This window comes from Caenorhabditis elegans, chromosome III (genome assembly GCF_000002985.6).
Source record: "Caenorhabditis elegans chromosome III".
NCBI classification, from domain to species: Eukaryota; Metazoa; Nematoda; class Chromadorea; order Rhabditida; family Rhabditidae; genus Caenorhabditis; species Caenorhabditis elegans.
This window is the reverse complement of record NC_003281.10, coordinates 7,683,777-7,711,656: the sequence shown is the minus strand read 5'-3', so window position 1 is coordinate 7,711,656 and position 27,880 is coordinate 7,683,777. Positions and strand designations below refer to the sequence as shown.

At 36.8% G+C, this 27,880-nt stretch overlaps 2 protein-coding genes, 1 non-coding gene and 2 pseudogenes across 5 annotated transcripts; 4 read left to right on the top strand and 1 right to left on the bottom strand.

Moving 5' to 3' along the window:
• The first annotated feature begins 2,165 nt into the window (after positions 1 to 2,165).
• Positions 2,166 to 11,319, top strand: lin-13 (Zinc finger protein lin-13). Its single transcript, NM_066277.6, has 22 exons — positions 2,166 to 2,265; positions 2,309 to 2,490; positions 3,172 to 3,645; positions 3,690 to 3,906; positions 3,954 to 4,298; positions 4,352 to 4,608; positions 4,864 to 5,065; positions 5,113 to 5,660; positions 5,710 to 5,788; positions 5,841 to 6,320; positions 6,423 to 7,151; positions 7,198 to 8,038; positions 8,256 to 8,436; positions 8,486 to 8,729; positions 8,777 to 9,055; positions 9,104 to 9,289; positions 9,335 to 9,805; positions 9,854 to 10,019; positions 10,072 to 10,352; positions 10,400 to 10,498; positions 10,548 to 10,682; positions 10,763 to 11,319. The coding sequence occupies exons 1-22, from the start codon at positions 2,185 to 2,187 to the stop codon at positions 11,030 to 11,032; spliced, it is 6,747 nt and encodes a 2,248-aa protein (NP_498678.3). The 5' UTR covers positions 2,166 to 2,184; the 3' UTR covers positions 11,033 to 11,319.
• On the top strand, positions 4,646 to 4,795 carry C03B8.5. Its single transcript, NR_003424.2, has one exon. It is a non-coding gene; the product is annotated as a small nucleolar RNA C03B8.5 (small nucleolar RNA).
• On the bottom strand, positions 11,276 to 17,103 carry C18H2.4 (annotated as a pseudogene). The gene is made up of 9 exons: positions 17,080 to 17,103; positions 16,859 to 17,032; positions 15,316 to 16,357; positions 14,078 to 15,263; positions 13,584 to 13,782; positions 13,424 to 13,538; positions 12,731 to 13,113; positions 11,786 to 12,101; positions 11,276 to 11,611 (listed from the first exon to the last, which is right to left on the bottom strand). Coding segments are annotated over exons 1-9 (3,775 nt in total).
• Positions 17,104 to 17,282: 179 nt separating this feature from the next.
• C18H2.5 (BRCT domain-containing protein) lies at positions 17,283 to 22,336 on the top strand. Its single transcript, NM_171197.5, has 9 exons — positions 17,283 to 17,298; positions 17,345 to 17,524; positions 18,164 to 20,420; positions 20,517 to 20,691; positions 20,740 to 20,854; positions 20,899 to 21,224; positions 21,275 to 21,590; positions 21,728 to 21,867; positions 22,155 to 22,336. Exons 2-9 carry the CDS (start codon positions 17,413 to 17,415, stop codon positions 22,299 to 22,301), a joined length of 3,588 nt encoding a protein of 1,195 aa, NP_741231.2. The 5' UTR covers positions 17,283 to 17,298; positions 17,345 to 17,412; the 3' UTR covers positions 22,302 to 22,336.
• Positions 22,337 to 22,739: 403 nt separating this feature from the next.
• C18H2.3 lies at positions 22,740 to 27,300 on the top strand (annotated as a pseudogene). The gene is made up of 8 exons: positions 22,740 to 22,885; positions 23,202 to 25,489; positions 25,734 to 25,908; positions 25,956 to 26,070; positions 26,115 to 26,440; positions 26,568 to 26,883; positions 26,935 to 27,074; positions 27,124 to 27,300. Coding segments are annotated over exons 1-8 (3,683 nt in total).
• Positions 27,301 to 27,880: the final 580 nt, after the last annotated feature.

The window sequence follows — 27,880 nt, the reverse complement described above, 5'->3', positions numbered from 1 at the left end:
GTGCGTTGCGTGCGCGTTGCGGTTTTCGAATTATGGAAGTGCGCTCTACCGAAATTCGCATTGCTCGACATTTTCCTGTTTCTACAGTTATTTACATTTCCCTTTTCAAATGTTTTCAGTAAATCCAAAAGTTTAGTTTTTTGATTATTGTTCTTCTAATTTTTTCTAAAATTTCAAAATTAAAATTCTTTTAGTAACACTACAAATTAATTTATATTGCAAAGTTCCAGTATTAACTTTTCCTAAGCCCAGTATTAACTTTTCAAATCAATATCGAATCTTAATTCTATCCTAATTTCTCTTCTCAAAGTTATTTATTGACTGATTTTTAAACTTTAATCCTATTTTGGAGTTATTGATTCTGCGTTGCGGTCGCGTCGCGGTCACGCCACCCGTTCCTCACTTTTGTAAATTTTCTGAAGGTATCCCAAACGAGAAATCGTGCACAGCGGCTGCGTCGCGGTTTTTCATTTATTCAGTCTCGTTTCGTGTGTGGCTGGTTATTTACGCGGGCTGCCGCCGCCCACTTTCTCTCTTCCCTGCAGTGGCCTAAAATTGTATTGACCGCCGCGAAGTGTCCGCAATTGTGCGCCGTGGTGAACATTAACACACACGGGACCGGAAAAATGTGTAGTGTGTTTTTGAATATTATTTTGTTTTCTAGAGAAAATAAATATAGTTTAGAGTACAGTAAAATTATCGCTGCAAGACCACACTATAGTTGCAGAGTTCTTGACTGAGCGCTTCTTTAAGTTTTCTTGCTTTTATTTTATTTTTCCTGCTCATTGGGTTCAAATGTGGGCTTGCTCGAATTTCCACTTTAGCTGTTTTCTAATTTCGGAGCTGTATACTGTTCAAATCTATAGAATTTAACAATGTACTTTTTTCAAATGAATAAATCTGAAAAATGTGGCACCTGTAGCGATCACTATGACTGTGATCGTGGCGAGACCCGCTCAGAAAAACAACGTGTGCCTTTAAACTGACGAGTGAAATTTGTTGCGAAATTACGATAATAAAACTGGTTGGTGTGTTTGCACAGTTTTCGAAAGTTCTGCCTAATTTTTGGGGTCTGTACTTACGCGACAGAACATTTTATTATTTTCAGTGTACAGTATCCATTTACAGATACCCTTCTTTATTTTGAATCATCTGACCGTTTTAGACCCCAGTCCTTTTTGAATTTGTTTCCGTGGATTACTGTAGTTGCACAGCTAAATTTTTAAATATTTCAAACTGTCGTCAAATATAGCGCCGTAATGTACGCAAACACTTTGGGCAAAACCCATTCACTTTTCTTTTTTCTCCAATCGATTCGTCCTTGCTAGCCCCGTTGCAGTAGACACTGCAGCAGGGCAAAGAAATAGGTCTCGTTTCTCTGCGCCCTCTCCGCTGCTCATAGTCTTCCTACCATCGTTTGTCCGTCTGACCAATAAATATGAGAGACGCAGAGTGGCATATACGCTCTGCGGTACTTTCTATATGACACAGCCTTCAAATTCTCAATTCCAATGCGCGCCAAAAGATCGGTAAAAATTTTTGTCGCAGTTTCAAAATTTTTGTCGATTCCGTAACACGTTTCCGGATTTTGCTTTTTTAAATGAGAATATTATTTTTTCGGGGGTTTTAAAATATATTGAGTTTGAAGTATGACAGGATGTGCGCTGATTCTGCGTGTAGTCGTGTCGAGATCAGTAATTAGTGGGAAAGGGCTCACGAAAGTTCAGAGTTCGGTTTTTTGAAATCATTAGACCTCCAATGAAATAAACTTATCTAATAAAAAACCTAAACATTTTAAAGAGTTCTTATAAGTGTGTTCAATGGGTCGGACACGCCCACATAACCGCGCCCCGTATAAAATTTGTATCATAGTAGTGAGGTTAGCCAACGAATTGCAGTATATTTCACGCGCAAATTTGAAACAATTAAGTTACTGGTATTCACTATACATCGTAAAAAACCGAACAAACGTTTAAAAATACGCAAGTTAGGCGTAAATTAATTTCGAGAACATATGATAGATTCTTGAATAATTATCTTTGATTCAAACTGGAAGTTCATGTAGATTGATATTTTAGTTTTTTTTTGAGATAAAGCTTATCTCCAGTCATTCTTTTCGTTCAGTTCTCTCATTTTTTTCTGTTGCCTTTTTCAAAAAAAATTTCAGCTCTCCAAATAACAACTATGGATGAGTTTGAGCTGTTTCAACAGCTCAACCAAACAGCCCCACTCGTTAAAACGGAGGAGCCAGAAGTTCCAGATGAGGTGAGAATCAGTAATCAAGTTGTTTAAATTACCCCAGAGAAAGTTTCAGCAAGCGAATAACAATCAAAGCGCTCCACTGCGTACAGGATTATCTGATCTCAGTCATGAGATAGCAGCTGCCAAACAGAGAGAAGAAGAGGAGGCACAACGGCTTGCTGATTTTATGCAAAAGGATATGAAAGAGCCTGCTGTCAAGAGGAAGAGAGGATCAGAAGAATATAAAAAGTAGGTTAAGTTTAAGTTATTCAAGGAAACTTTCAAAAATGCACTTAGAAAGCATTCACAGTCAAACATTTGTTAAAATTGCTAAATTTGTGCGAATTTATTTAAATTTGTGCCACTAGAGCGCACTTTCCTCATTCGCAATTCACATTTTTGAGGCCCCACGAAAAGGGGAGCAGAACGAAAAGGGGATCTGCAAAAAGGGGATCTGCGAAAAGGGGAGATACGAAAAGGGGAGATACGAAAAGGGGAGCAACGAAAAGGGGAGCTGGCACAGTGCCAAACGCACAAAACGCTTTTTTATTCTCATTCAACGCACGACTTTGTTATAACCACACTCCGTTATTACGCATCGCGCGTTGTTTAGCGTAAAATACACAAATAATGCGTGCGTTGAATGAGAATAAAAAAAGCGTTTTGTGCGTTTGGCACAGTGCCAGCTCCCCTTTTCGTATCTCCCCTTTTCGCAGATCCCCTTTTTGCAGATCCCCTTTTCGTTCTGCTCCCCTTTTCGTGGGGCCTCACATTTTTCTTGCATCAGGTAATTTTTTAAATTCAATTTAGACTGAGTTTCACCGAGTTTTCATTTAACTGAACGAAATCTAAATACCTGGTTAAATTTTTATTTTTTCATTACCATAAATCAAAAAGGAATTATATTTACACTTACATTGAATATTTCAGAGATCCTCTTGAATCGAAAGCTCCGTTATCCACATTTGGACACTCTTCCCGACCCCGTAGATCAGTAAACTACGCGAGTATTGAACGAGGTGACGAAGCTCAAGCTCAGTCACTGGTTACCGATTTTGGAAGCCGAGGGAACCGGAAAAAGCCGAAAAGAACACGAGATGAGCTGGACGAAAATTATATGGAAGAAAATGAGGGTAATTCTGGCCGAAAGAAGAAACCTAATGCAAAAGGCGCATCCCGTCAATTTCAAGTTCCGGGTTTACCAACCTATGCTAGTCAATATTCAAGACCTCCAAAACAAGAAGATGTGTTTAAAACGATTGTCCCATTAGCAGAAGATGCGCGAGCAGAAGGTGAACGAGTAATTGGATTCCGACTAGATTCACAACCTGCTGTACGGAGGGCTTCTGGAGGATTTCGACGGTTTTGTGCATGGCTCAGTGATAACCAGATTTTTTCGATAATGTTAGTTTCTAAAGCAACGTTCAGATTCTCAATTTAAAATTCAGGCAAACTGTCGATAAACTTTGTATCGTTGGGGCAAATAATGAAGATCATGACGAAATCCTATTGAAAAGTATTCGTCATGTATACAATGCAATGCCTCCAACGTTTCGTCGTGATTGGGAGTATGCTGCAAGGAAGGATGTGTTCGATTCAAGACTTTTTGTTCAAAATATGCCGATGCCGCTTTCCGAAATCTCGGTCACGGACCCGCGTCATCCGGTAAAATTTACGGTTGTTGATATTTATCTAAATCAAAAGTTTTCCAGCCAAGTCCGATTGCGCGCGGGACAACTGTTCGCCCAAATTGCTGTGAAAATCAGCCATTGTTCTTAAATATGTGTGAAACTATTGAACACTACCTAGGACATCATGACGTGGTTCACCTTTTCGGATGTGATATCTGTTACAGAGTTTATCCGTCTCGATATGAATTAACTAAACACGATTGCAAAGAGTTTGCGGAGTACCTGCGTCAATTAACTTTCAAACAGCAAACTTTACATCTTGAAGCCGCGTACATGTACCTCTGCTGTTCTCAGTGCGGATTGTGGCTGTCGGTAAAACCATCAGGCGAAGGAAAGAAAGGATGGACGTATTTTGCAACTGCATTGGTGAGTCATGAGTGATTATACATTTTTTTCTCTGATTACAATTATTTTTACAGATGAACCATTCTTGTCAACCGTTGGTTCCGGTCGTTGCTTACTTCCCAAAACCGTTGAAAGATGAAGGGAAAGGAATACGAATTCAATTTCAAGTGATGTCTGAACTAAACATTGGACTTCCGCTGAGTTGTTCTGAATGTAACATTGAAGAATTTCATTCTGTTGTTGAAATCGAAGAGCATTTCAAAGAAAAACACGAGGCTAATCATACCTGTATAAAATGCGGAAAAACATTTGGAACCGAGTTTATGTTGAAGTGAGTTTTCATTAGAAAAAAATAGTTCATGAAGTTTCAACCACTATTCAAGTTAATCTTATGAAAATTATTGATAAGATGATTATAGAACTGTGGAATATAAACGCGAAGCGAATTATAAAAGCAGAGTGTTACTTTCCAAAAATGTTTTTTTAATGAAATTTTTGGTCTTAGACACTCAGACAACAAATACAATTTAAAGATATTTATTTTTAATTGCTTCGAAACTTTTTTCTTTATTTCTTCAAATTTTAGACATCACGCGCAATCACATACAACTCAAACCGCACAGTTCGCCAACTATTTACAAATGTCGGCTACTTACCAACCACCACCGAGTTCTGGACGTTTGCCATATGTCGGTTTTGGATCGAGTATTCCTGCGATCGGAGGACTCACTAGCGGAGAAGTACAAGCTCTTGAAGCATCAGAAAACAAAAAAAGTGAATTTGTAGAGGTAGAGTGCAGTGAAGCATTTCAAGTTCTAAAATATTCAAATTTCAGCCAGATGAGTACACTATCCGCAAAAAACTACTTCGGTGGAAGCATGCAAAAACTAAGAAGGAAAATCGTAATATTACTGATAGTAACGAGAAGGAATTTTCATACGAACCGGGAGAGTCCTCTGGTGAAGAAGATTTTCAGAAAAGTCTTCTAGAACAAGATAATCAATCTTCGTCTTCTTCTGATTCTGATTCCGATAGTGATGATTTCACATCAAGCAAACAAAAGAAGAAAAGAAATATCAAGATTCGTGGAGATTTGGGATATGAACATATTAATAGAAATAAGTTTTTCGAGCGGCCCGAATCGGAAAAGGAGGCTAGAAAACGAATTGAAAAAGTATACAAGAAGCACGTTTTATTGTCCAGAGAACGTCTTCTTGATCCTGAAGAAGCGCTGAGAATACTAGAGGAATCTCGCATGGTGCATCTGAATTCAATCCAAAGTACCCTAGCGGACGATATTGCAATGAGTTGCATTCGAACTATATCACTTCCTGCATCGAATTGTATAGACCCATTGAAGGACTTGCTGCTGGTTAACAAAATGTAAGAGAATCTATTCTGCGTTATTATCAATTATCGTTAACATTTTCAGCTTCTACTTCTGTACCAAATGCAACTATATTTTCTCCAAAGATCCAGTAGTACATTGCTTGAGCTGCGAAGTTACAGAGGTATGAATTTTTATTTTTATATAAAGTATGTTATGGATATGAATATTTTCAGGACGATCTTATCGAAGTTTATCATGCTGCATCTGGTCCACACGCAGGTGTTCGGTGCATCGATCCCGAATGCAAAGCTCACCTATGCTCCGTGATATCCTTGAAAACTCATCTCAGTGATGTACATTCCAAGCAAGCAACGCTTGAATTAGTTTCCGGTGAACTCGATAATTTCTCTGAAAATCGATTTGATCGATCGCTTATGTTGATGGCAAAACATTTCACTCAATTACAATTCGACGAAAGAACATATCTTGCTCGATTCACCGATATTGAATGCTTCATGCCATTTTCTGGATTATTGGAGGCGAAAGATCAACCACGTCCCATGCCGATCAGGCAGCAGCCACAACAAATCAAACCTGCGTACAGTTTGGTACGACCAGATATTATTGCACCCAATGAACTTATGCGTCCATATACACTTACACCTGCAATCCGACCAGGACAACGTATCAAACCGTATAAAGTTCCGAGAACTGTAAGTTGATATTCTTCATACTCAAGGCGTTTGAATTCATTAATAGTTGTTTGTATACCAAATTTTCACCAATTCGTATTAAAAAATCTTATAATGTTTCAGTCTCGTTGGTACTCTTGTTCGTGGTGTGATCGGGAATATGAAAGCCTCAACCAGTTCGTCGATCATCTCACACGCTTCCATACCCATCCTTGCCCATCATGTGGAAAAGCATTTTCCAGTCAAAATACACGAAGGACCCATGTGTGCTCCAGACTATTCGCTGAAATAAAAGGACGAGGAGCAACACTCTGCGGGCAATGCCCTTCTTGTCCGGAGATTCATCAAGTTGAACGTATTTTTGTGCACATGCTAAATCGACATTTTTCAACGATTGAATATGTTCTTGCAACTGGAGAACTTCTTCCACCAGCAAGAGATGTAGGAATTCGATATAATCATGGAGAGAATGGAGGATATGGTCGTAGCTATGAATCATTGAGAGCCATCGAGCAATCTGTTGTTGATCCAAGAAGCCCGGATTATCGATTGAAACAAGTTAAAATCAGTGCATTGCCAATTCATGGTGTTGAATTGAATCGACTTCCAGCAAGAGATCCACCTATGGGATCATTTACTGTATGTCCTCCAAAAGATAAGAATATTGATCCTCGATTAATGTGCTACATGTGCGAACTGACGTTCGACTCGTACGATGAGCTCACGCATCACATGGACGATCATCCAGAAAAATGGGCTAACTGCCCGTTCTGTGCTGCGAATACTCCGACACATTTCGATCTTCAGAAACATTTGATTCAAGAACATGTGGTGCAGATATCTGGACAAGCTGTAAGAAATTCATTTTTTGTGTTCGTTTTAAATTAAATATTTTCAGTGCTGCGCATTCTGTCAAGAACATCACCGATTTATGTCATCCCATATTTTATTCCGATGCAAACGTGTATCACGATGCACCATTTGCGGGGTAAAATCCAATGATCCACTTGCAAATCGAGTTCATATTCAACGTTCACATGCTCTCACACTTCGACGCTTCCAATGTGCATACTGTATCAAAGTCTTCGTCAGTGTTGGAGAGTACTACGAACACGAATGTGCAAGCGGCGGTGGGCGAGTCTATTCATGTACTTGCAGTCCTAACAAGTTTTTCAACTCACCCATCGAGTTTTGCGATCATTTTGATTCGGTGCACATTCTTAGAAACAAGTGTCAGCTTTGCTCGTACGATGCACCATCACAAGACGGAATGGTCAAGCATAGAAAAACTCATATGAGATCTGGATGTCCGAAAGAGCAAACAAAGAAGCTTTTCATTCTGATGAAGTGCCTGTTCCCGAAGCACAACAGCGGATACATGCGTTTTATTGAAGGTGGTCCAGTACCAGCATCCTATCAAGATGTCGATCGTAGTCAAATGAATTATCTTATGTGCAACATGGGAACCGTGTCTCCGTCGTGTCATAAAAGTTACGCACAAGCTCCGCGCACATTGCTGGAAGCTCTTGAAGGAGTGGCTTCTGATTCAAGAAGCGGTGGATTACAAAAAGTTGTAAATGTGACAACCAGAATGAACGAACCGTCATCTAGTGACGTCATAATGCTCAGCGATGATGAAGATGATGATTGCGTTGTGTTTGAGAAGGCTGTACCAAATGGAGTTGCGCAAGGAAGTAGCACTTCAACTCCTAATCCAGAGAGTTCAATAAATTGTGAAGGTACGTGAACTTTAAATTTTATTTTAAATTATTTATATAGTTTCAATTTTCGCATTTCTCAACATATACATACTTGAATAATGTCATTTGAAATTAATGATAAATTTCAAGCAACAAGACAATTATTTTCTAAAATTCTAATCGAAAAAAGATTTCGACCAGGTAAAAGTTTAAAGATGAATGGTTAAGAAAAACAAGTTGAATTTTAATTTTTCAGTTCGCGTGGAAACAAGTCAAGCTGGATACGGAGGTGCCCAACAACCAGGTTACGTGGATGAAGATGATACTGATTTGGAGGTTGCACAAGGAGGAAAATCACCTTATGGTGAGCCAGTTGTCAAGGAGGTGGTTGATGAGAATGGTGATGATGAGTTGGCAGTAGTTGCTGAGGTTGAAAAGTGAGTTGGAACTTATTAAAAATGAATTTGAGAAAACAAATAATTTCAGCTCAACCGGAACGCTACCATCCAGCATTTCTGCTGGACGTGAAAAGAAGTTCAAATGTCAAAAATGTTCACTGGCATTCTATACGAACGGTTCTCTCGAGTCACATATGAGAGATCACCGACAAGATGCAGGAGCACAATTGTGCACCGAAACTTATGGAATTCCTGTCGTGACAAAAGCGTCGTGGCTGTGCAGAAATTGTTGTGTAGTGTTTGAGAATCAACCAAAATATCAGAAACATATGGTTTGTGACTTGAAATTAATTTCCTGGTTGTAAAAGCACTTTCTCAGGCTATTCACGGAGACACTTGTCTTACTTGTATTCATTGTTCTGGAATTGCATTCAACCATACTGCTATTCAAAATCACATGAAATCTCATGAAGAGAAAAAAGTCCGATATTCGTGTGGAACTTGTCTATGTACCTTTGCATCTGATTTGGCTCTCTTTGATCACTTGAGCGTTGCTCATGGCGTCAGCTTGTATTATTTCTGCAAAGTTTGTGGATTTGGATCTACGAGTGCCGATAGTGTATTTCAACACATTTCTATTCACAATGGACATAATTACGTAAGACATTTGATTTATAAACCGTTTATTTGAATATCTCATTTCCAGTCTCTCGTTCAAAGATTCGGTGCCTGTCCGGCACAACTTCTCAATTACGATCCGACAGATGAACTCGAGTTTCGATCACAAATTTTGAATAAGACGATTCAACTAGTATCTCCATCTGATTGTTCTCATCGATCAATGCTGTTACAATGTGAAACTGTGGTATCGTGTAAGACTTGCCACTGCACTGTAAGTGAAATTTCAACTATTTTTGTATTGTATTAATTGTTTCAGCAAGCCTGGTTCAACTATATGGCGTTCAACAATCATAGCGAAGAAACTGGTTTCCCACAGTTCAAAAACGTTGACTTAGCAAATGACTATCGTAGAGATTTCCCACTTTCACGCCATCTCAATGAACGAAACGCTCTAAGTATGTCCCAGTTCGGAAATGCAAAGCATGGATCAGCTAATCATTCTCATGGACAAGCACAACCTAACAAACGAACATTCCGACATGAAGTACCATACAGAACTGCTGCTCCAAGATCATCTCTTCAAACCAACGGATCTTCTATGGGATCTGTTACCACCAATGGAGGCAGAGTTGTACGCCCCTCGCCACCTAACTCTATGAATGTCACCTTGAGAAGAGCTCCACCCCAACAAGCTCCACCTAGGCGTATAGTGATTGCTAATTCTGCACCAAATAATACAAATGTGCTGAGGAATCACGTGGCAGTCACAACAAAGTGCCAATTCAAGGTTTGATTATTTAAAAGAACGGATTTTCATTTATTTTAATATATTCAGGATTGTGATAAAGTTCTTCATTCGGAATTTGATCGTCAACTTCACTCCATGCATTCGTCAAATTCTTCTTGGTTTTGCCGTCAATGTGGACATTCTCCGAAATCTGAAATCGATCTTTTCCTTCACTACATCCAAGTTCATTTGAAGCCAGCATACGACAAACATCGTAAGTTTTCAGTATTTTTCGAGGCGTTCATTTGTTCAAATTCATTTTTCAGAGAGCAATTCTTTCAAGTCGAACGTTTTTCATTTGAAGTGTCCAATTCGGTCGTGCACAAGTCCAGAATTTCAGTCACCGAAAGCATTTGAGAAGCATATGAGAACAGCACATGCTGCAGAACTTCCGTTTGAAGCATCATGTTGTGACGCCAGATTTGCGTCGAAGGCGTTGTGTGTGAAGCACGATCAAGAACATGCATCATTTCTAGACTCAAATGGTACCGATGCTTCATGCTGTCCGATCTGCGGATCACTGAGCATGTGGTCACTTCCAAAAGACGTTGGTTTCAGTTATTTTGAAATTTATTTCATTATTTGAAATTTCAGCCGCACACGGATTGCCTTCAATCTCACATCATACGCCACGGGCTCGACTATCGTTCGTCATGCCGACAATGCTTGAAACAATTCCCTGCCGACGTCAATGTGAGTTTTCATCAAAATTTCAATGAAATTTGAGTTTTAATATTTCTAGCAAGACCAAGTGATTGCACACATTCTGGACACTCATGGAATGAGCATGCACGGTAATACTTTCCATTGTAACTTGTGCACTACGGGTACGAAGACGGTAGAAGAATTCGCAGAACACTGCAGGAAGGCTCATGTGGTTAGTTCAAGTTTCAATTTTGAAATATATATATATATATATATGTACGAATTCGTTACAAATATTTTATCGTATTTCAGTTCCACATCCTTGTCAAATCATCTCACTCTACGCGCGGTGAACTTGTCGTGACAACTGGCCAAGAATACGAAAATTACGTTGGACTTAAATCAGTTACAAGGGCATCTTTGAATAGTATTTCTTCGCAAAGAGCTTCGAATGCAGGAGAGACGGCTCAGCCATCAGTTTTGTGCGCCGGAAGTGGAAATGCAGCGTTGTTAACTATTGCTGCAGCCATTGGAGAACCAGAAACTTCAAACAATACAGCCGAAGTTCTGACACTGGATTAAACTTTTTAAAAATTATTTTCTTATTTGATCTCTCTAAACGAAACCAATCACTTTCTGTAAATGATTCAATTATTCTTAAATTAATGTTATTTGTCAAAATTAAACAATATCCACTTCCATTTTTTCTGTCTAACTATTAGACGCCATCTGATCGATCTCACCTACTGGTTTCTTTAAATGTTCTTTCGGCTCGAGTTAATATAAAATACCAGTACTTGTCTACACTTATTCTGTTTTCTTTTTAAATTAAACACATTTATTCTTCTGGACAGTAAAGTTTCATTGATATTGCTCAGTCATCAGCATCGGTAGTTAGAGGGATCGGATTCGGTCTCTTATCCTTACAGATCTCTCGTTTCAGCATAAAATGGACGAATTCTTGTTCGGTGAACAATGTGAACAAATTGTTAGTGTCATTCTTGAACTGTCTCAAATCGGGTCGACCGTCATGAATAATGAAAAATGATCCGAGATTGGAGTGAAGATATGGATGGGATCCCTGATTTAAGTTTGAAAGTACTTTAGGATCGACGACAATTGTTCCTCCGTGGGTAGTTATGATAGAGACAAGTGTTGGATCTGAAAAAGATTTTTACAGAATTTTACAACAACAGAACTATTTATTGCAACTATTACGAATATACAAATTTGATTTCGAAAATTGATATTGCAATTTCGTTAAAAGTGAAGTATCACTTTAAAGGCACACACTATCTTTCTGGGTGGGTCTCACCACGATCTCTGAAAACTCACAATTAGTCTTGTCTTCAATTAAAATTGATGCATAAACTCCATGAAGATACGGCATAGTTCCTTTGGCCATTGCTTCGGACCATTGAATTACTGTACCATAGACAGTACCCTTGTATTTCACTTTTTCCACCAAATAGTCACTGTCTTTTTCAATCAATTTCTTATTTTCCAAGCAATCCGTCATCCAAGACTCTTTTACAATAATTACTCCATTGAAAATCCAAATCAATAAATCAATATTATCGGTTTCCAAAGTTCCATCGGGGTCGGTCTTTACAATACAATGAGTTGTAGTAGGCAAAGCGTCTGCGTTTGTCTGAAAATCTTCCAGTTTTTCTTTTTTTTATAAAAAAAAACGCTCCTTTCGTTAAAACCTATTATCGTTAAAAGGAAGAAGACAAATGTTCTTTTGATATCGTGGAGCAATCGCGCTTCACGTCCAAATGAAAAGCTGCGCCTCTAAATGATGGGTCTCGTTAGGTGGCGGCAAAACCAGAAATTGAAACGTTTTCAATTTTTTTGTTCTTTATATTTATGGTTTACCTTGTTCTTAATGTGATTTATATGGCGAAATCGGCAAAACTAATTGAAAATGCTTGAATTTACTGGTTTGCTGCCAATACCTAACGAGACCCACCGACTTGGGGCGGATCCTTTTTCAATTGGTGTTGGAGTGCGCTCGCATCTCCGTATTAAAATAAATATTTTCGAAACAAAAAACTTTTAATAAATTATAGAGTGTCATGTTGTAAAGTTTATACCATAGAAAGTCTCCGTAAATTTGTTTTTTTGCTGTTTCATACGCCCACCCGCCAGGCAAGCGCCTCCGAAAAAAGCTATAATTTGTCTTAATCGTCAATTTCAGTGAAGTCTGCCTGCACGGCGTACGAAAAGCGAGTGGGAAGCGCCTTAAGTGGGCGAAAATGCGATTCGCAGATAACTCACAATCGAGGGAAATGCATCCATAAACTTGCCAAAATCCTTTTCTTCAAATCGTTCCTCAATAAAAATATGAAATGAGCTGACTGGAAACTTCTCGGGAACTCGATTTCGAAACTTCTTGTTTCGATATTTTCTGAACAACTGATTAACGCTATTCATCGTTTCCAAATCCAGTTTAGACTTTGGAATTGTGTCAGTTGGTGTTCTAGTGTCCGTTGTTACTTGTGTCTTCAAAGTGCTCGTAGTGTCTTTTGGAATTAACAATTGTTCTGCAGTCTTGTTATGTGCATTCAAAAGTGTTCTATCTGCTCCGTTTTTGATGAGAATCTCCACAATTTCAGTGAATCCACATTTTGTTGCCACGTGTAAAGCAGTGTTTCCGTATCCTGTAGGAAGCAAGTTTTCAGGGAATTCGTTTCTTGGGAAATGCTGGTACATTCGACAAAGTCAAACTTTTGAAAAAAAAAATCAATGTTCCGAATCTGTTTAATTTGAATCTCATCCAAAACGAAACCTGCAAGACCTATCAGCAATTAGCTCCTCCCACCTTTGTTAATTGGTTAAGAAGTGGGAGGAGCCATTCGGTGAATGGTGCTGCAGTTCTCATTTTGGAGGCAATTCAAATAGGGAGGATTTAAAATTTTGATAGATTACATTTTAATTTTCTTCTTCTGTAATAAATTATTTCAAACTGACTGTTAAAGACATTGATATATGCTCCTTGATTCACAGCTTTCTTAACATTTGTTGCGTTAATTTCTCGTACGGCATCCAAAAGAGCATTCTTTCCATCATCTCGATCCATGAACAACTAAACGAAATATTTGTTCATCGTGTGCTCAATAAGATTTCTTACCGAATATCTCCAGCGTTTCTCGAAATCTTCTGGTTTTCCAAAAAAGGAAAGATAAACATTCTTGTATTTTGCTCGACCCGATGGAGTGAGCCCGTAGATCACAATTCCACCAACTATTAGAATTATAAAAGCTCCAACACTGATAAGAATGGATAGAACTCCTCGACTCCTCGACTCTCCTCGACTCAACTCCTCGACTCTGGAAAAATAAATTATAAATATACTACTGAAATGAGCTGTAACTACAAATTCATGTTAACTTCTCATAACTCTCAATAATCATAAATCATTCTCATAAATCAATAAATCACTTGAAAAGACATGGATGTTTAGTGATTGAGCTCCACCTCGAGAAAAAAATAGGGCACCATCTTTTTAGATTTTCGGTTCCCGCTGTTTTAGTCAATAATTTAATATATTAGCTAACATAACAAACCAATCCATCAATTTTCCTTGCGTCGAGATCTACCCGAGTTTTAAAAAAAAAAACTTACACAGCATGTCGAGTTTCCTCTTCCTCTGGCGCAAAAATCCTATCGAAATAAGCCATTAGCTCTTTGAAATTAAGCGACGCAACTTGCAAATATCCTTCGTGAACAGAAAATTCCATGTCAATCAAACTGAGTTTTTTGGATATTTCCAAAGCGTTCTGAGCATCTTTAGGAGGAATAGAAGATACTGAAGTACCAGCTTTCAACTGTGAATAAATACTTTGAAAAACATTTTTGAATCACTTAACTTTCACAGCTTCATCCAGAGTTTTCTTCATAGTTAGAACATCCTTGTTTTGTACTGTTCCAGCATATTTGTTGAGTATTGTTAATTCATTTATAAATCTCTCAATTATGTGTGTCTTCGAATTGCCCCAGAAATTCTTGACGTTGTCATCGGGATTTTTTGCGATAATTCTTTTATTGATATTGTCCGAAAAATGCATAGAAGCTTTCAAAATATCCATAGACAGGTAGGATTTCGTGATTTCTCTTAAAATTAACATTCCTCTCCCCAAACTCAAAGAAACTTCCTGAGGGTTTGACAACTGGAGAACTGGATTTGAAGAGTTTATTGCTGAATGTTTCGTGTTGGAAGCTTGCCTCTTCGGCTTCAACTTTTTGAAATTCTTCACAAAATTTTCCGCCTCCGACAAGTGTTGCTTAGTCGTTTTATAAAGTTGTATCACATTCAGAATTTCGGTAGTATTTTGATTTTTGATTTGGAATACACTTTTCAACAATTCTTGCATTTTCAATAACTTCTCCGGGTCAAAATTATCTGTTCGAAGGCATAATGATGAAGTGTAAAGTGTCGAATTCGTTAAATAACCTATGATATCAGTCACAGATTCTTCTATATCATTTGAAGCCGTTAAATTAGAAAAATGAACTTTAAATTTGAAAAGTTGTTCAAAAAAGGTGGCAAGCTGTTTGAAGGACGGATAGGATTCAAGTGCTGATCTTGTCTATAAATTTATATCACCGTCTTTCTTATTACGGATTTCTTGAATAACATTTCTAACTGATTCCTTATCAATTTCAGCGAAAGTCTGATATTGAAGCCGAATGTCATGAATGTCACTACTTTTGCGATGCAAGTCAGAAAAAACTTGTCTGATGAGTTTGGTATACTATTAGCAGGTTGAGCACTTCCAGTGTAGCACTTTTCAAAAGATTTCTGATACATCTGAAGAATAGCCTGACCATTATCTGTATACTCTTCGATTGTGTGTACCAACTTTGAAAGTTCTATGCCAACGTGTTTCGATTGATGATAACTTCTTTCAAATGCAATCCAACTTTCTTCCAAGATCTTCATAAGCTCGGCAAACCGGAAAAAACCACCAAGTCCATGTTTCAGATTCGCAGTGCTACTCCCTTTTGAAACATGATCCTTGAACCATTTACTGTCAATATCTGCAGACACTCGAGCCATATCTCCTTTTCTCGGGAACCCATTTGTCAGAAGAAGCGGAGGTGCTTCACTCCTTTTTTCGAAAATGTTTTGAAGTTTAGTAACAGCCTCCTGGAATAATGCGCTTGTCTTTCTATCGGTTTTTCTTGAAGAGCTTTTCCAGATTCCTTCGATGTATCCAAAAGCTTTGGAAAGAACATCAAACACTTCAAATACATCCTTTTTATTTGGAATTTTAGAGTTTAGAGATTTTATAGTTTTTTCCAAAGCTGTGAAAAAGTTAAGACGCGTTACAATAGGAATAAAAATACTTTTGTAACTTGATATATTATCGAGACATTCGAATAATTCAGTTTCCAAGTCCAGAAAAGTGTTGATACTTTCTTTCACAAGAGTTCCATTTGTATTATGGGCAGCGCTCCTTATTACTTTGTAAAACATTAAAAATGTTTCGATGACAGTGTCGTTACAAGAAGTAGCTTTTTTTGCGAATGAATCACCGTACAGTCCGTTCAAGAATACAACAATATCTATCTTATTGATTTGATGTATGTCTTCAAAAGTACTCACGAGACCCTTCAACGTATTCAACCACTCTGTTCCATTCGACACCTTCACAACATCTTCCCGACTCACAGCGTTCACTAATTTCTTTGATTCTTCAGAAATATGAGTCAATATCTTCAACAAATTCTTTTCATCATAATTGAAAAGATCCGAGAATAGTACGGTATTGGCTTCCAAAAGCTCAGTGATGACATTTCTAATATTGACAGAGTCCCGAATGGCAGCTGCTTGGAGGGAGATTGCATTTGTGATACGGGACATTATGGCAAGGTTTGAGTAGACTGTTTGGAGATCAGATTCTGAAAATATTTTTCATTTTACTTCTATATGATTGATTTCTCCCGAAATAATGTAGAATAGACTGAAAGTAATCAAACCAAATTTTTCTCAAAAATCAGAAAATCCGAAATGCCTACATTTTTAGAAAAACTAGCTATATTATAGGTATGCAAACAACAGTTTTGAAATCGACGTGGAAACGCGCTCCATGGCCAATTGAAAATGCTCCGCCTCCAAACATAGGGTATTACCAAGAATTGGTATTACCATTGGTATTACCAAGAAAACAGTGAACGTTTTCAATAATTTATTTGGACTTAAAAAGAAAATATTTGTTGTTGTTTTTCATGATTGTATTGCCGAATATGAGGAAAAAATCATATTAAAAACACAGAATACATAAAAAATTTTAAGAGAAGAATTTTTAGCAAGTTTTTAAAAAGTTCACTCAATACCTGAAAAATAACATGAGCTTTCAAATAATATCCCAGTTTTAAAGTCTAACGCAAAATGATGTTTACCTTTTCCCTTTCCTCCACCAAATTCCTCAAAATCCGTTTCCTTAATCACATCGTTCCCTGCATCAATACAGACAAAGACCATAAGAAGAATAATTGCATGGAATCTCATTGCTTTAGAATTTTTACTTCTTCTTATTTCTCGAATATTTTAAAAAGTGTAATGGAACTGTTCTTCTGAAGAAAATTAATATTTTCAGAATTAGTTTTTGAAACGAACTTACTTACTTCAGCGTTGATGGAGAAATGATTGGTTTTCTTAGATTTTCGAAAAGATAACAAACAAAAAAGGAAGACAAATTTAAACAATTGGAGTTCCACGTAAAACATATTATTGTTGGATATTTATTAAAATAAAATATTTTATCTCAACGTCTGATCTTATTTCACAGAAAAACAATTCATTACATTATTATTTACATCATCACCTCTGAGCGACTGTCGTAAGTTTTTAATTTCTCTTCACAATCTCCAACTCATTCGTTGCAGTGTCCCGTTAATTGGAAAACATTCAAATTTAACGCTAAAAATAAAGAACAAAAAAAGAAACTATTTGGATGAAGCTTCATAAAATTCCATTCCTTTTGCCCTTCATCATATTTGCCAAGGGAGAAGGTGTTATTGATCCAAAGGGTGTGTCTGAGGCTCGTCGAGATGCCAGAGGAGCAGGTAATTCAAATTTCAGGAATACTTTTTAGTGATTTCAAACTTTGATGTGCCACAAAACTGATCGATAGCACCATGAATACTGCAATTCCTCATAATCGGGGCACGACAGTATGGCGCGTTTAAGTGTTTTTTCTATAAACTACGTGGGTATTATGAATTAACGACGAAAAATCCCCGACTGTGTGGCATTCCAGTGTCCACGGAGCGATTGTTCTGGCTTCTTTCTTCCATGTTTCTTCCAGTACTTAGGCAGGCATGAGGCAGGCAGGCGTTTGGCAGGTAGAAAGTAGGAAGAAGCGTAAGACTGCAGGTACTTAGGTCGCAGATGTGGAGAAGGATTTCCCTTCAATTGTATCTAGTGCCATAATTCTCTAAACTTCAACTTCGCAACAATAATACATTTAATTTGTGTGGTGCGAATCAGTAACCTTGCATCATTGGCATAGCGAGACCATTACAAATTATTGGTTGCGTGATTATCCCGTTTTCGATCGCGTGGGGGTCATTGCGCCAATAATTCTTTATGCGCACATCGAGAATAAGGCGTAAGCCTAAAATCAAGTTTGACTGACTATGAGAACGATGAACTTGGAGCTTAAATAACATTATTTTTTTGGAGTAAAATTATAACTTTTTCAGTTAAATCTCATCTGGAACTTGCTTACGAAACAATTAACAAACTATCCCGTGTGACTCTCGCCATTGCTTACGAAGCTGCAGCAATTCAACAATCATTCAAATTTCGACCAGCTCTTGGTGAACTACTCGAGGCGAATCTGGCAAATCTTAGTACAATAATCACGCATAATCCATTGACAGTCAATAATCATTTGGATGGTATTGTGGAGAGGTACAAGAGAATCTATGAGAGCACGAATGGAGACAAAGATGATTTACTAAGAATATTGAAGTTGAATGAGGATTTGATGACATCTGTTTCGTCGGATTATGTAGTCAACAAAACTAAAATTCATGACTTCTTCGACCACCTTGGGAATAACTCTACAATCTCCAGACTGAAAGGATGCAATGAAACACACGTGGAAATGATTGTTGAATTCTGGAATGTGATTAATGAGAAAAAGGCAGCAAATGAAGATGACAAAAAGATAGCTATCGTTACTTTGAAGAATCGAATTCCAGAAGTTCGGCAGTGTATGACCTCCATAAAAGAATACTATTCATTTGTTTATCCGATTTCGAAGGTGGGAGAAGTTTTTCGAAATATTTTTTCGGCGCGTGCAACTGTTGAGCTGTTCAAGAAAAAACAGATCGAATATGAGAACTTTCCCAATGATTTGGAAAAGTTGAAAAATATTGCGAAGAAGATTATCAAAGACTGGGAAGCTCCACAAGTAGATGTTTACAAGGAAGTTTCAATGACAGTACAACTACACAAGGATATGGTTCAAAATAAGACGATGGCAGTTTGGCTCTCACTTGTTGGATATGGATTGATTGAAGATTTGAAAATGGTCAGAGAAGATTTGAATAGCGTTTGGTTCAAGGAGAAAGTGGCAAATGGAAAGAGTATTAAATTCTTGGAAAATTCACTGGAGGCCTTCTTCAAATTTTCTGAATACACTGGGAAGTTAGAAACCACTTGGATAAAGTTCAAAGCATTCTTCAAAGCAGAACGGAAAAATTTGCTGGAATCATTGAGTTTTTACTCTAGTATCAATCAATGTTCGGATGTTGCGTCTGGTGAAGGAGCGATTGAAAACATGAAGAAAATTTATAATGGATGTTGGAAAGGTTCTGCTCAGACTGAAGATTTTGCACGCTTCGATGAACATAGTAAAACGTTGAGTGACTTGAATTCGACTATTTTTGAAGTTCTAGCATGGTGCAATGAAACCGTGAAACAGAATGATTTCGATGTCATGGAAACTGCGTTGGACTCGTTAAATAACTTGAATCTGGAAAACTTGAATCCACAAGAGACGATAAATGAGGTACGAGAAATTCAAAATTTTGAAGATCTGAACGATTTTTTCGAGAGATTTTTGAGATTTCACTTACTCCAGAAAAAGTATGACACTGATTACCAACTTTTGCACAAGGTTAATTTAGTGGATGTTATGGAAGAAACAGCAGCCAATCTTACTAAATCAAAGTCGATTGCTAATCTCAAATGCTTGAAAATGAAAGAATTCCAGTCAAGTAAAATCCATTCAACAGTTGAATTCATAACTTCAGTGAGAAGAATAGGCAATTCGTCTGATCATAAAAAGATCAAAGATGCTGTTAAAATCTATTCAGACATGAGAACGGACTATGTAGCAGTGGAAAAGTTTTTAGAAGAGACTCGCAGGCAGAGTAAGCAGAATGAGCAATTAACAAAACAAAATCCAGTTTTGAAGTTCAAACATTCGATGAAAATTGCAACAAAACTCGCAAAGGGTATGATATGTCTTCGAGATCTCATTGAATCATACAAGCTTCGAAGTGAAATTCTAAACTCGGCAAATTATGACAACGGAGTGAATGACAAAATTGCAAATTTCAACGAGAATAAGCAGGTTAAAGAATTTTGGAGTGGATCTCCTGGATACTTACTGGAACACGTCGTTCGAGAATTGGACAATCTGAATATGGAAGCAAGGAAATACATTGGCAGTGATTTGGGTACCATTGGAACTTTATTCGATGTTGCAACGAATGTCAGTGGGATTAAAGGAGTTGATTTGCTATTCGAGTATGTTCACGATCAACTTGATTCATACGATGTGAAGGATAAAAATTTCCAAATGGCAAAGAAGAACTCTGAAAATTTGGCTGAACTCTGGCTGGATTTTACCGTTAACCATCAGGATTTACGAGCAGCGTCAGAAAGTATAAAGGACATCAAAGAATATTTCGATGAGATTTTCAAAGTGAACAAGAGTGAAAAAGTGTGAGTTAGTTTTCTGTGTCTTGGCTGTGGGAACTTTTTTAGTCTTTCGCATTAGTTCATTATATAATTAGGAATTTTTCAATTTATTTTTTTCAGCTTTGTAAATTCCTATCTTGGCGTCATCATAATTTCCTTTGGAATCTTATTTGCGATAGTGTTGGGTGGTTTGATAGCTTATGGATTAACTGAGAGTGGACGAAACAAATACTTGATATGGTGGATTTATTGGTTTGGTAAGCCAGAAGCATTTGAGAAAAGATGGAGATATTCGGTTAGTTTTTGAAAACTTTGATTAGATGATTATTCTGTAATTTTAAAGCTTTTCCTGGACAAAACGGATCATTCAAACTCACTTCTTGAAGCAGTCAGAGAAGTCAATTTAACAAATGTGGCGAATTGTGTAAAAAAGGGAGCATTTATTAATGCATACAATCGTAAGTTTGAAATTAAGAATTACTGTACTAGAAATTGATTTCAGGGCATGGCAATACCGCCCTACATTTAGCAACAAAACGCCTGTATCCTGATATTGTTGAAATTCTTATCAAGAATGGAGCTGATAGAACACTTCTAAATGTGCAGAACAAGAAACCAGAAGAGATAATTGGGACAGATCTTGATGTCCTTCGTGCAGATCAGAAGGCGAAAATTGAGAAAATCAAAAACATTTATCTGAAATATCAGAACAAGAAGTTTCGAATCCGTGTCCCTGAACTATTTCCAGTCAGCTCGTTTCATATCTACGCCGACAAATCGACAGATGACAAGCTCACCAATCAATTTATGGAGGTTTTCAAATCGATTGTAAGTTTACAAATATCAAAGTAAATGAAATTTGAATATAACTTTTTAAGGCATCAAATGAACCGCAGTCAAGTACTACTCACTGTATTGTGAAAACAAGTCGCAATGGAACTTTGGAAACGGATAGTTTGGAATCATTGTTGTGGATTTTCAATGGAACGATAATTGTGAAAGAAAGTTGGATGTCCGATTGCTTGAAAAACAAGAAAAATATCGCGAAAGACTATAACTATTTGGTGGAGAATGTCAAATATAATAATGTTGTCTACAATACAGTTCTCAAATGGTCTGAAGCAATGTCAAAAGGATCGGCACCCTACCTTTACGGAGTGTATATTGCAATTTGTTTGGGGGATTATGCAAATCGTAAGAATTTTTTTGATGGTGTGATTTGAGGCGGTGAACCGAGCAGGGACATGCAGCGTGAGAATTGTCTGATAGTGAGATGGACAGACAGGCGCACGCACAGGTGGTAGGCAGGCAAGAGAGAGAGAGTTTTTCAGTGAACACCATGACATCTATTATAAACTCACAAGGTGGAACTCTATTGGACGCATTTCCTACCAAGAATTACTACAATGTCGGATCTCATCCATATTTTCATGCACATCTCGGACCACTTTTTATCATAACCGATGGACAGGTATGATTGTTTTTTTTTCGTTTGAATTTTTGAATTTGTGTTTATTTAACTTAAAAGAAGAAATAAAAAATCAAGAGCAATACAGCATAAGAAATTTGTTAAATAAACTAATAAAACGAGACGAACCCTAAAAGAGTTCAACTCGAGTAAGAGAAAAAAAAATACAAAGGAAGAGGCGAAGGGGAGAGAAAGACCAATGTGAAGGTAGAAGTAAAGCTAGCACCGGGGAAACGTTTGTGAGCGCATGTTAGGATTAGTTTAAAAAACTTTCAACTATTTATTTGCAGTATAATCTTCAAGAATACAAGAATGATCCGGACAAGATGTACACGTTTTTCACAGAGGCCGAGTTCATCAACTTCATGCTCAAACGGGAGATCAATATTGACAGAAATCCCAATCCGATTTCAGTGGCCGTTGGAGGTGATAACTAGATTTACTTGTATCAAATAAAATTTCGAGTGACATTTCGTTTTTAATAGTTGATTTGAGTATATATGTTTCAACACTGGTACAAGATTTTTCCAAGAAAGTGCTAATATACCGTATATTCTGTGGCATCGCTACAACTCATCGCTCTACTTTGAAAGGTTATAACTCGGTTCATTTTGAAGATCTCAATAAATGATTAATTAAAAAACAATATAAAAATATTATTGACAATTATTTTCAAAAAAATCCACGGGAAATAGTTGTTCATTTCCACGTTTTTATATTCAACAAAAATACACTTTGGTCAAAACAATTCATTTCTTTTTGTCGGTTTTTAAAAACCAATCGACGTTTGTGAGTTCATCAATTTTGGTTTCAGTTTCAGGAAAATTGAATAGAATTTTCAGAGTACCTTGTGTGAATAGCATAACAATTTTTAACGCTAATAATAAAGAAGAAGAAAGAAACAATTGGATGTGGATTCATACAACATTTCTGTTTCTGTTGATTGGTGCATTGAGTGGACTATCGCAAGATGGTTATTTGGATAAGAGTATTCGAAATAGCAGAGCTGCTAATGTAACTTGTAAGTTGGAGCCAAATAAGACAAAAATTAGACTTAGCTGTTTTTTCATACAAGTTTGTTTTAAAAACCCAATGTGTAGGGCTGTCAATTGAGTTTTTTTCGAATTTAAATCAGACACTTAATATTCAAAATTGACTTTTCTTCAACAAGCTATCTGGCTGCGTAATAAATGTTTCGGCGCGCGAGGCGAAAAGGCGAGAGAAGAGTGGAGACTGGTGGGCGGTCTTGAGTAATTTTATGCAATGTATTGTTCTTTTAATGAGCTTAAATACCGAACAAATTATTTTCTCAAAGTTCTAAATGATTGCAATTTCAGCTGTATTGCCTCTCCGAACAATTCTCGAAAATTTAGCTGTCCTGGCTCGTGTGACCAATGCTGTCAGTCTAACTGCTGCCCTTCTACAAAAGACTTTCCCATTCCGAACTATCATTGGAGAAATAATGGAAACGGAACCGAGTGTTGTGGGTGAAATAGCAAAACACGATCCATCACAAATAAACTCACATCTTCATAGAATGCTCAATAGGTATACATTTATTACTGAAGCTACCAATCAATACGGCAGTACCTTGCCAAAATTAATCGATATATGCGAGCAGTTTGAAAAAACAATTGGGATTAGATCTTCATTTTCCAATGAAACATTTGTGAATTTTTTCAATACAGTGCTGGACCCGCAACTGAAAAAGTATTCAAACCCGTGTGATGTGAATCTCATGATGTTACTTCAAACATTCTGGAAAGTAATGAATGGCCATTCAGGTTCTGTCGAAGAACAACAAAAAGATACTATTCTGCAAATGAAAGAAAACATTTCAAATATTCAAAATTGCGTGGTATCCATCAAAGATAGCTATGGTCGTATAACCACTCTATTGAGTTCCCCAAAATTTGTGCTTCAACAAGTAAAATCAATGAGAGATGTTATGAAGAAACTTCAAGGAAAAGAACTGCACAACTTGGAAGACAATGTGAAAACATTTCAAAAAACTTTCCAGGAGGTTCGCAATATCTGGAAGACCCCGGAAGTCAATGTTCACGTTGAAATAAATAAGATTCTAGATTCTAGAAACAAAACTAAAAGCTCGAACTTTGATGATTGGGTATATTCGACTGGATTTTCAGCGCGTGGAGACTATTTAAAAATTAAGAATGACCTTAAAGGAAAATGGTTCAAGGACGAAGTTTCTATGGGAAGAAACACTGATTTCTTGGAAAAAGCACTTGAAAAGTTCATTACACTCGGAGAAATTATATCCAATTTTGAGAAGGCCTGGCTCAATTTTGACAAACAAATCGAAGCAAATTTTTCAAAAATTGATAACATAACTTCCTTATTTTCTACTACTGAAAGCTTCAAAAATGTAAATTCAAGTGAAACCAACATCAAGAAAATGGAGGATACTCTGAGGAACTGTTCAATGTTTGAAAAGACTATCGATGGACCATTCGATGAGATGGATAACCAACTTCACATGATTCATGAAATGGTTGATAGTCTCTATGAAATTCGTGATTGGTGCCTAGGTACAAGTCGAATTGACACGGATCTGGTTAATGCCGGCTTGGATTCATTGGAGAAACTTGATAAAATCAATCTGCTCCCAATGAATCTCGAAGAGTTGAAGGAAACTTTTCGTAAAACTCCCAATTTCGACGAAATCAATGAGTTTACAAAGACGTTTATGGAGCTTCGTACTCTTCAGGATAAATTTGAAGAAAACTTTAAAAATATGAATGAAACTTTAGCTCATGGACAATGTAGATGGAATGACTTGAATAAGTCTCCGCTGTTCATCAGTTTGCAATGTCTCAAAGATACTCATTCAAATTCAGAGGTAATTCGTGGTTTATTGAAATTCATTTCATCCATTAGAGAATTGGAAAGAAAAAATAGCGATGCAATTGTTGAATTCTTCAGTTTCCGGTTACATAAGAATGAAACAATCTTTCATAACAGCTGAAACTTTCTTAAGAAATATTCCGGAACCAAATGTCTCCACTGGAAGAACTAATCCAGTCTTCAAACTAAAGAATGGCCAAAAACTCTCTAAAATTCTTGGATTGGGTGTTATCAATCTTGCACAAATTGTAACCGCATTGAACAATAAAATTGAATTGTTGAAATCGACAAACTATTCAAAAGAAGTTGATGATGAAATTTCAAAGCATAATCCATCTAACGAAGTGAGACAATTTTGGAGTACTGAATACAAGACAACCATTAGAAAAATGATTGAAGAAATGGACAACCTTAATCATTTTGCAAATGAAATTCTCAATAAAGACTTGATGACTCAAAGACAAATATTCGAAAAATCAGCAACAATAAATGGGATTCGTGACGCAGCGGAAATTCTGCGGAATGTATTCGAGAAGGTTTGGAATCAACTGATGAAGTTGAATTCAGTGAAGAAGGATTTCAAAGAAGCTGTGGAAAACTCGAAACATCTTACCGATCGTATATATGATTTGAATTTTGTTCGTTATCAAGGGGAATTACATGCGGCTAGTGGAGTTATTCAAGAAGTGAAAGCATATTTTGATGAGATTTTCGGATTATTACCACAGAAAAACAAGAAGAAGACGGATGCGGAGAAAGTGTGAGTGATTTTAGTTTTTGACTAAGCGACTACATAGGCCTGGTCGCGAAAAAATGCTAGAACTAAGGGCTGCAAATTGGTAGTCAATCTTGAGATTTGCGTCGGGTTTTTTCTTTAAAAACTTGTTAATTTTTAATCTTACAATTTGATTGTTTTTAAATTTGCGTTATGAGAAAACGGTCTTAATTGTGACTTTTTCACTTGACTGCTATCATCCTACAAAAACTGATTAACAATATTTCAGAGTGAACAATGCATATCTCACCGTCATTCTAATATCTGTTGCCATCTTTTTGATTGTTCTCATTGGAATAATTTCTATCTATGGATTAACCAGCAGTGGACGAAGAAACTTTGCAATATGGTATCTTTACTACTTTGGAAAACCAGAAAACTTTGAGAATAGATGGAGATATTCGGTAAGCTAATATACGTGATAGCTTTCAATTGCAAAGAAAACTTTCAGTTGTTTTTGGATAGAAAGGACGGAGAAAATGGATTGCTTGGTGCTGTACGAGAAAGCAATAAAGCACATGCTTTGAAATTTATCAAAAAAGGAGCTTTCATCAATGCCTACAATCGTAACATTTTCTTTGATCTCTTGCACTTACGATAAAAATTACAGATCATGGGAACACTTTACTACACTCTGCTACTAAACTTGGCAAAGTAGAACTTGTTGAGATTCTTATCAAGAATGGAGCTGATCTGACACTTTTGAACGCCAAGAACAAGACCGCAGAAGAAATATTGGTTTCCGAAACAAAGTTAGCTCATGGTGATAAGAAGGAACAATTTGAAACGATTGGGCTTATTTATAAGAAGTATGGAAAGAAGAAGTTCCGTATTCAAGTTCCAGAGATATTTCCAGTTAGCTCATTCCATATTTTCATTGACAAAGAAACCGATGACAATGTCACTAATAAATTTCTATTAGTTTTCCAATCTATCGTAAGTCTTGCACACCTTTTGTCAAACTTTTCCCATAATTTTTCTTGAGTCATACTTGGGTAAGAGTTTGGCAAGAGTTGCAGCAAGAAACTGTCGCCAAATGACAACATTATAATAACATTTTAAGACATCCATGGAACCTCTGCCAAATACAACTCATTGTATTGTCCAAACAGAATTTGATGGAACACTGAAAACGAATGATCTTGATCTATTGATTTGGATATTAAACGGAATAATTTTTGTGAAAGAGTCGTGGATGACGGATTGCTTAGACAATGAGAAGTTGATAAAACGAGACTGCGAATATTTGGTAGAAAAAGTCAAATACAAGAATACTGTTTACAACACAGTACTTCAATGGTCCGAGGCAATGGCAAAAAGTACGATGCCATATCTCTATGGTGCACATGTTGTAATTTCAATGAAGAAGTGTGAAAATTGTAATGTTTCATAGTGTAAATTTGATCTAACTTTAATGTATCTCATTTCAGTGAACAAATTAACCGCCCTGGTAACCATACATGGATGTATGATGCTCGCAGAATTTCCGGAAAAGAATAACTACAATGTTGGATCCCATCCTTATCTTCATGCTCATCTTGGACCTCTCTTCATCATTCATGACGGATCTGTAATGTTTATTTATGTCGCTTTTGTGAAATTTAATTGAGTGCTTTCAGTTCGACCTGACAAAGTACAAAAATGATCCGGATAAAATGTACACTTTGCTTACGGAGGAAGAGTTCATGCACTTCATGCTCAAAAGGGAAATCAACGTGGATAAGAGACCAAATCCTACTTCAGCGGAAAATGATAACTAGAATTATGTTTATGATCAATAAATGCAACACATATTTCTGATGTGAAACAGAAAAAAACATTGTTCACAATTTGAAAATTTGAACAGGTTGACTATAATATTGTATTGAAAAACTTTCTGGAAATTTCTGGCACCTCCTATGAAGTTTGTGCAGATTTAATTTAATTTTGTTATAAAATACATATGAATCAATAAGTCGATTCTCAAAAGGGCGTCTCCTCACTCGCCCTCCACGTGCTCCATCAAAAAAGAGCTATGACGGCTCAAAAAATGGCCTAAATTAAATTTTTTTTTAAACCAAATTTCGCCGTCCATCGAATTTAAAACACCTAAATGAAGTTGAAAACGCAAGATAATTATATTTTATACTCAAAATTTAACGGTGATTTCAAAACAAATTGTTTCCAGCAGCTGCGACATTGACAACTAGTTCAAATTTCAAATTTTAACTAATTTTAGGTCATTTTTTGAGTCGTCATAACTTTTTTTGGGAAGTTTTCAAGACGTTTCATTATCAAATTCGGTGTTTTCAGATAATTTTGAGTCTAATAAAGCGCTAAAAAAAAATTTTTTTTCAGTTTTTAAACAATTTTTTTTTAATCTGAAATCGACAAAAG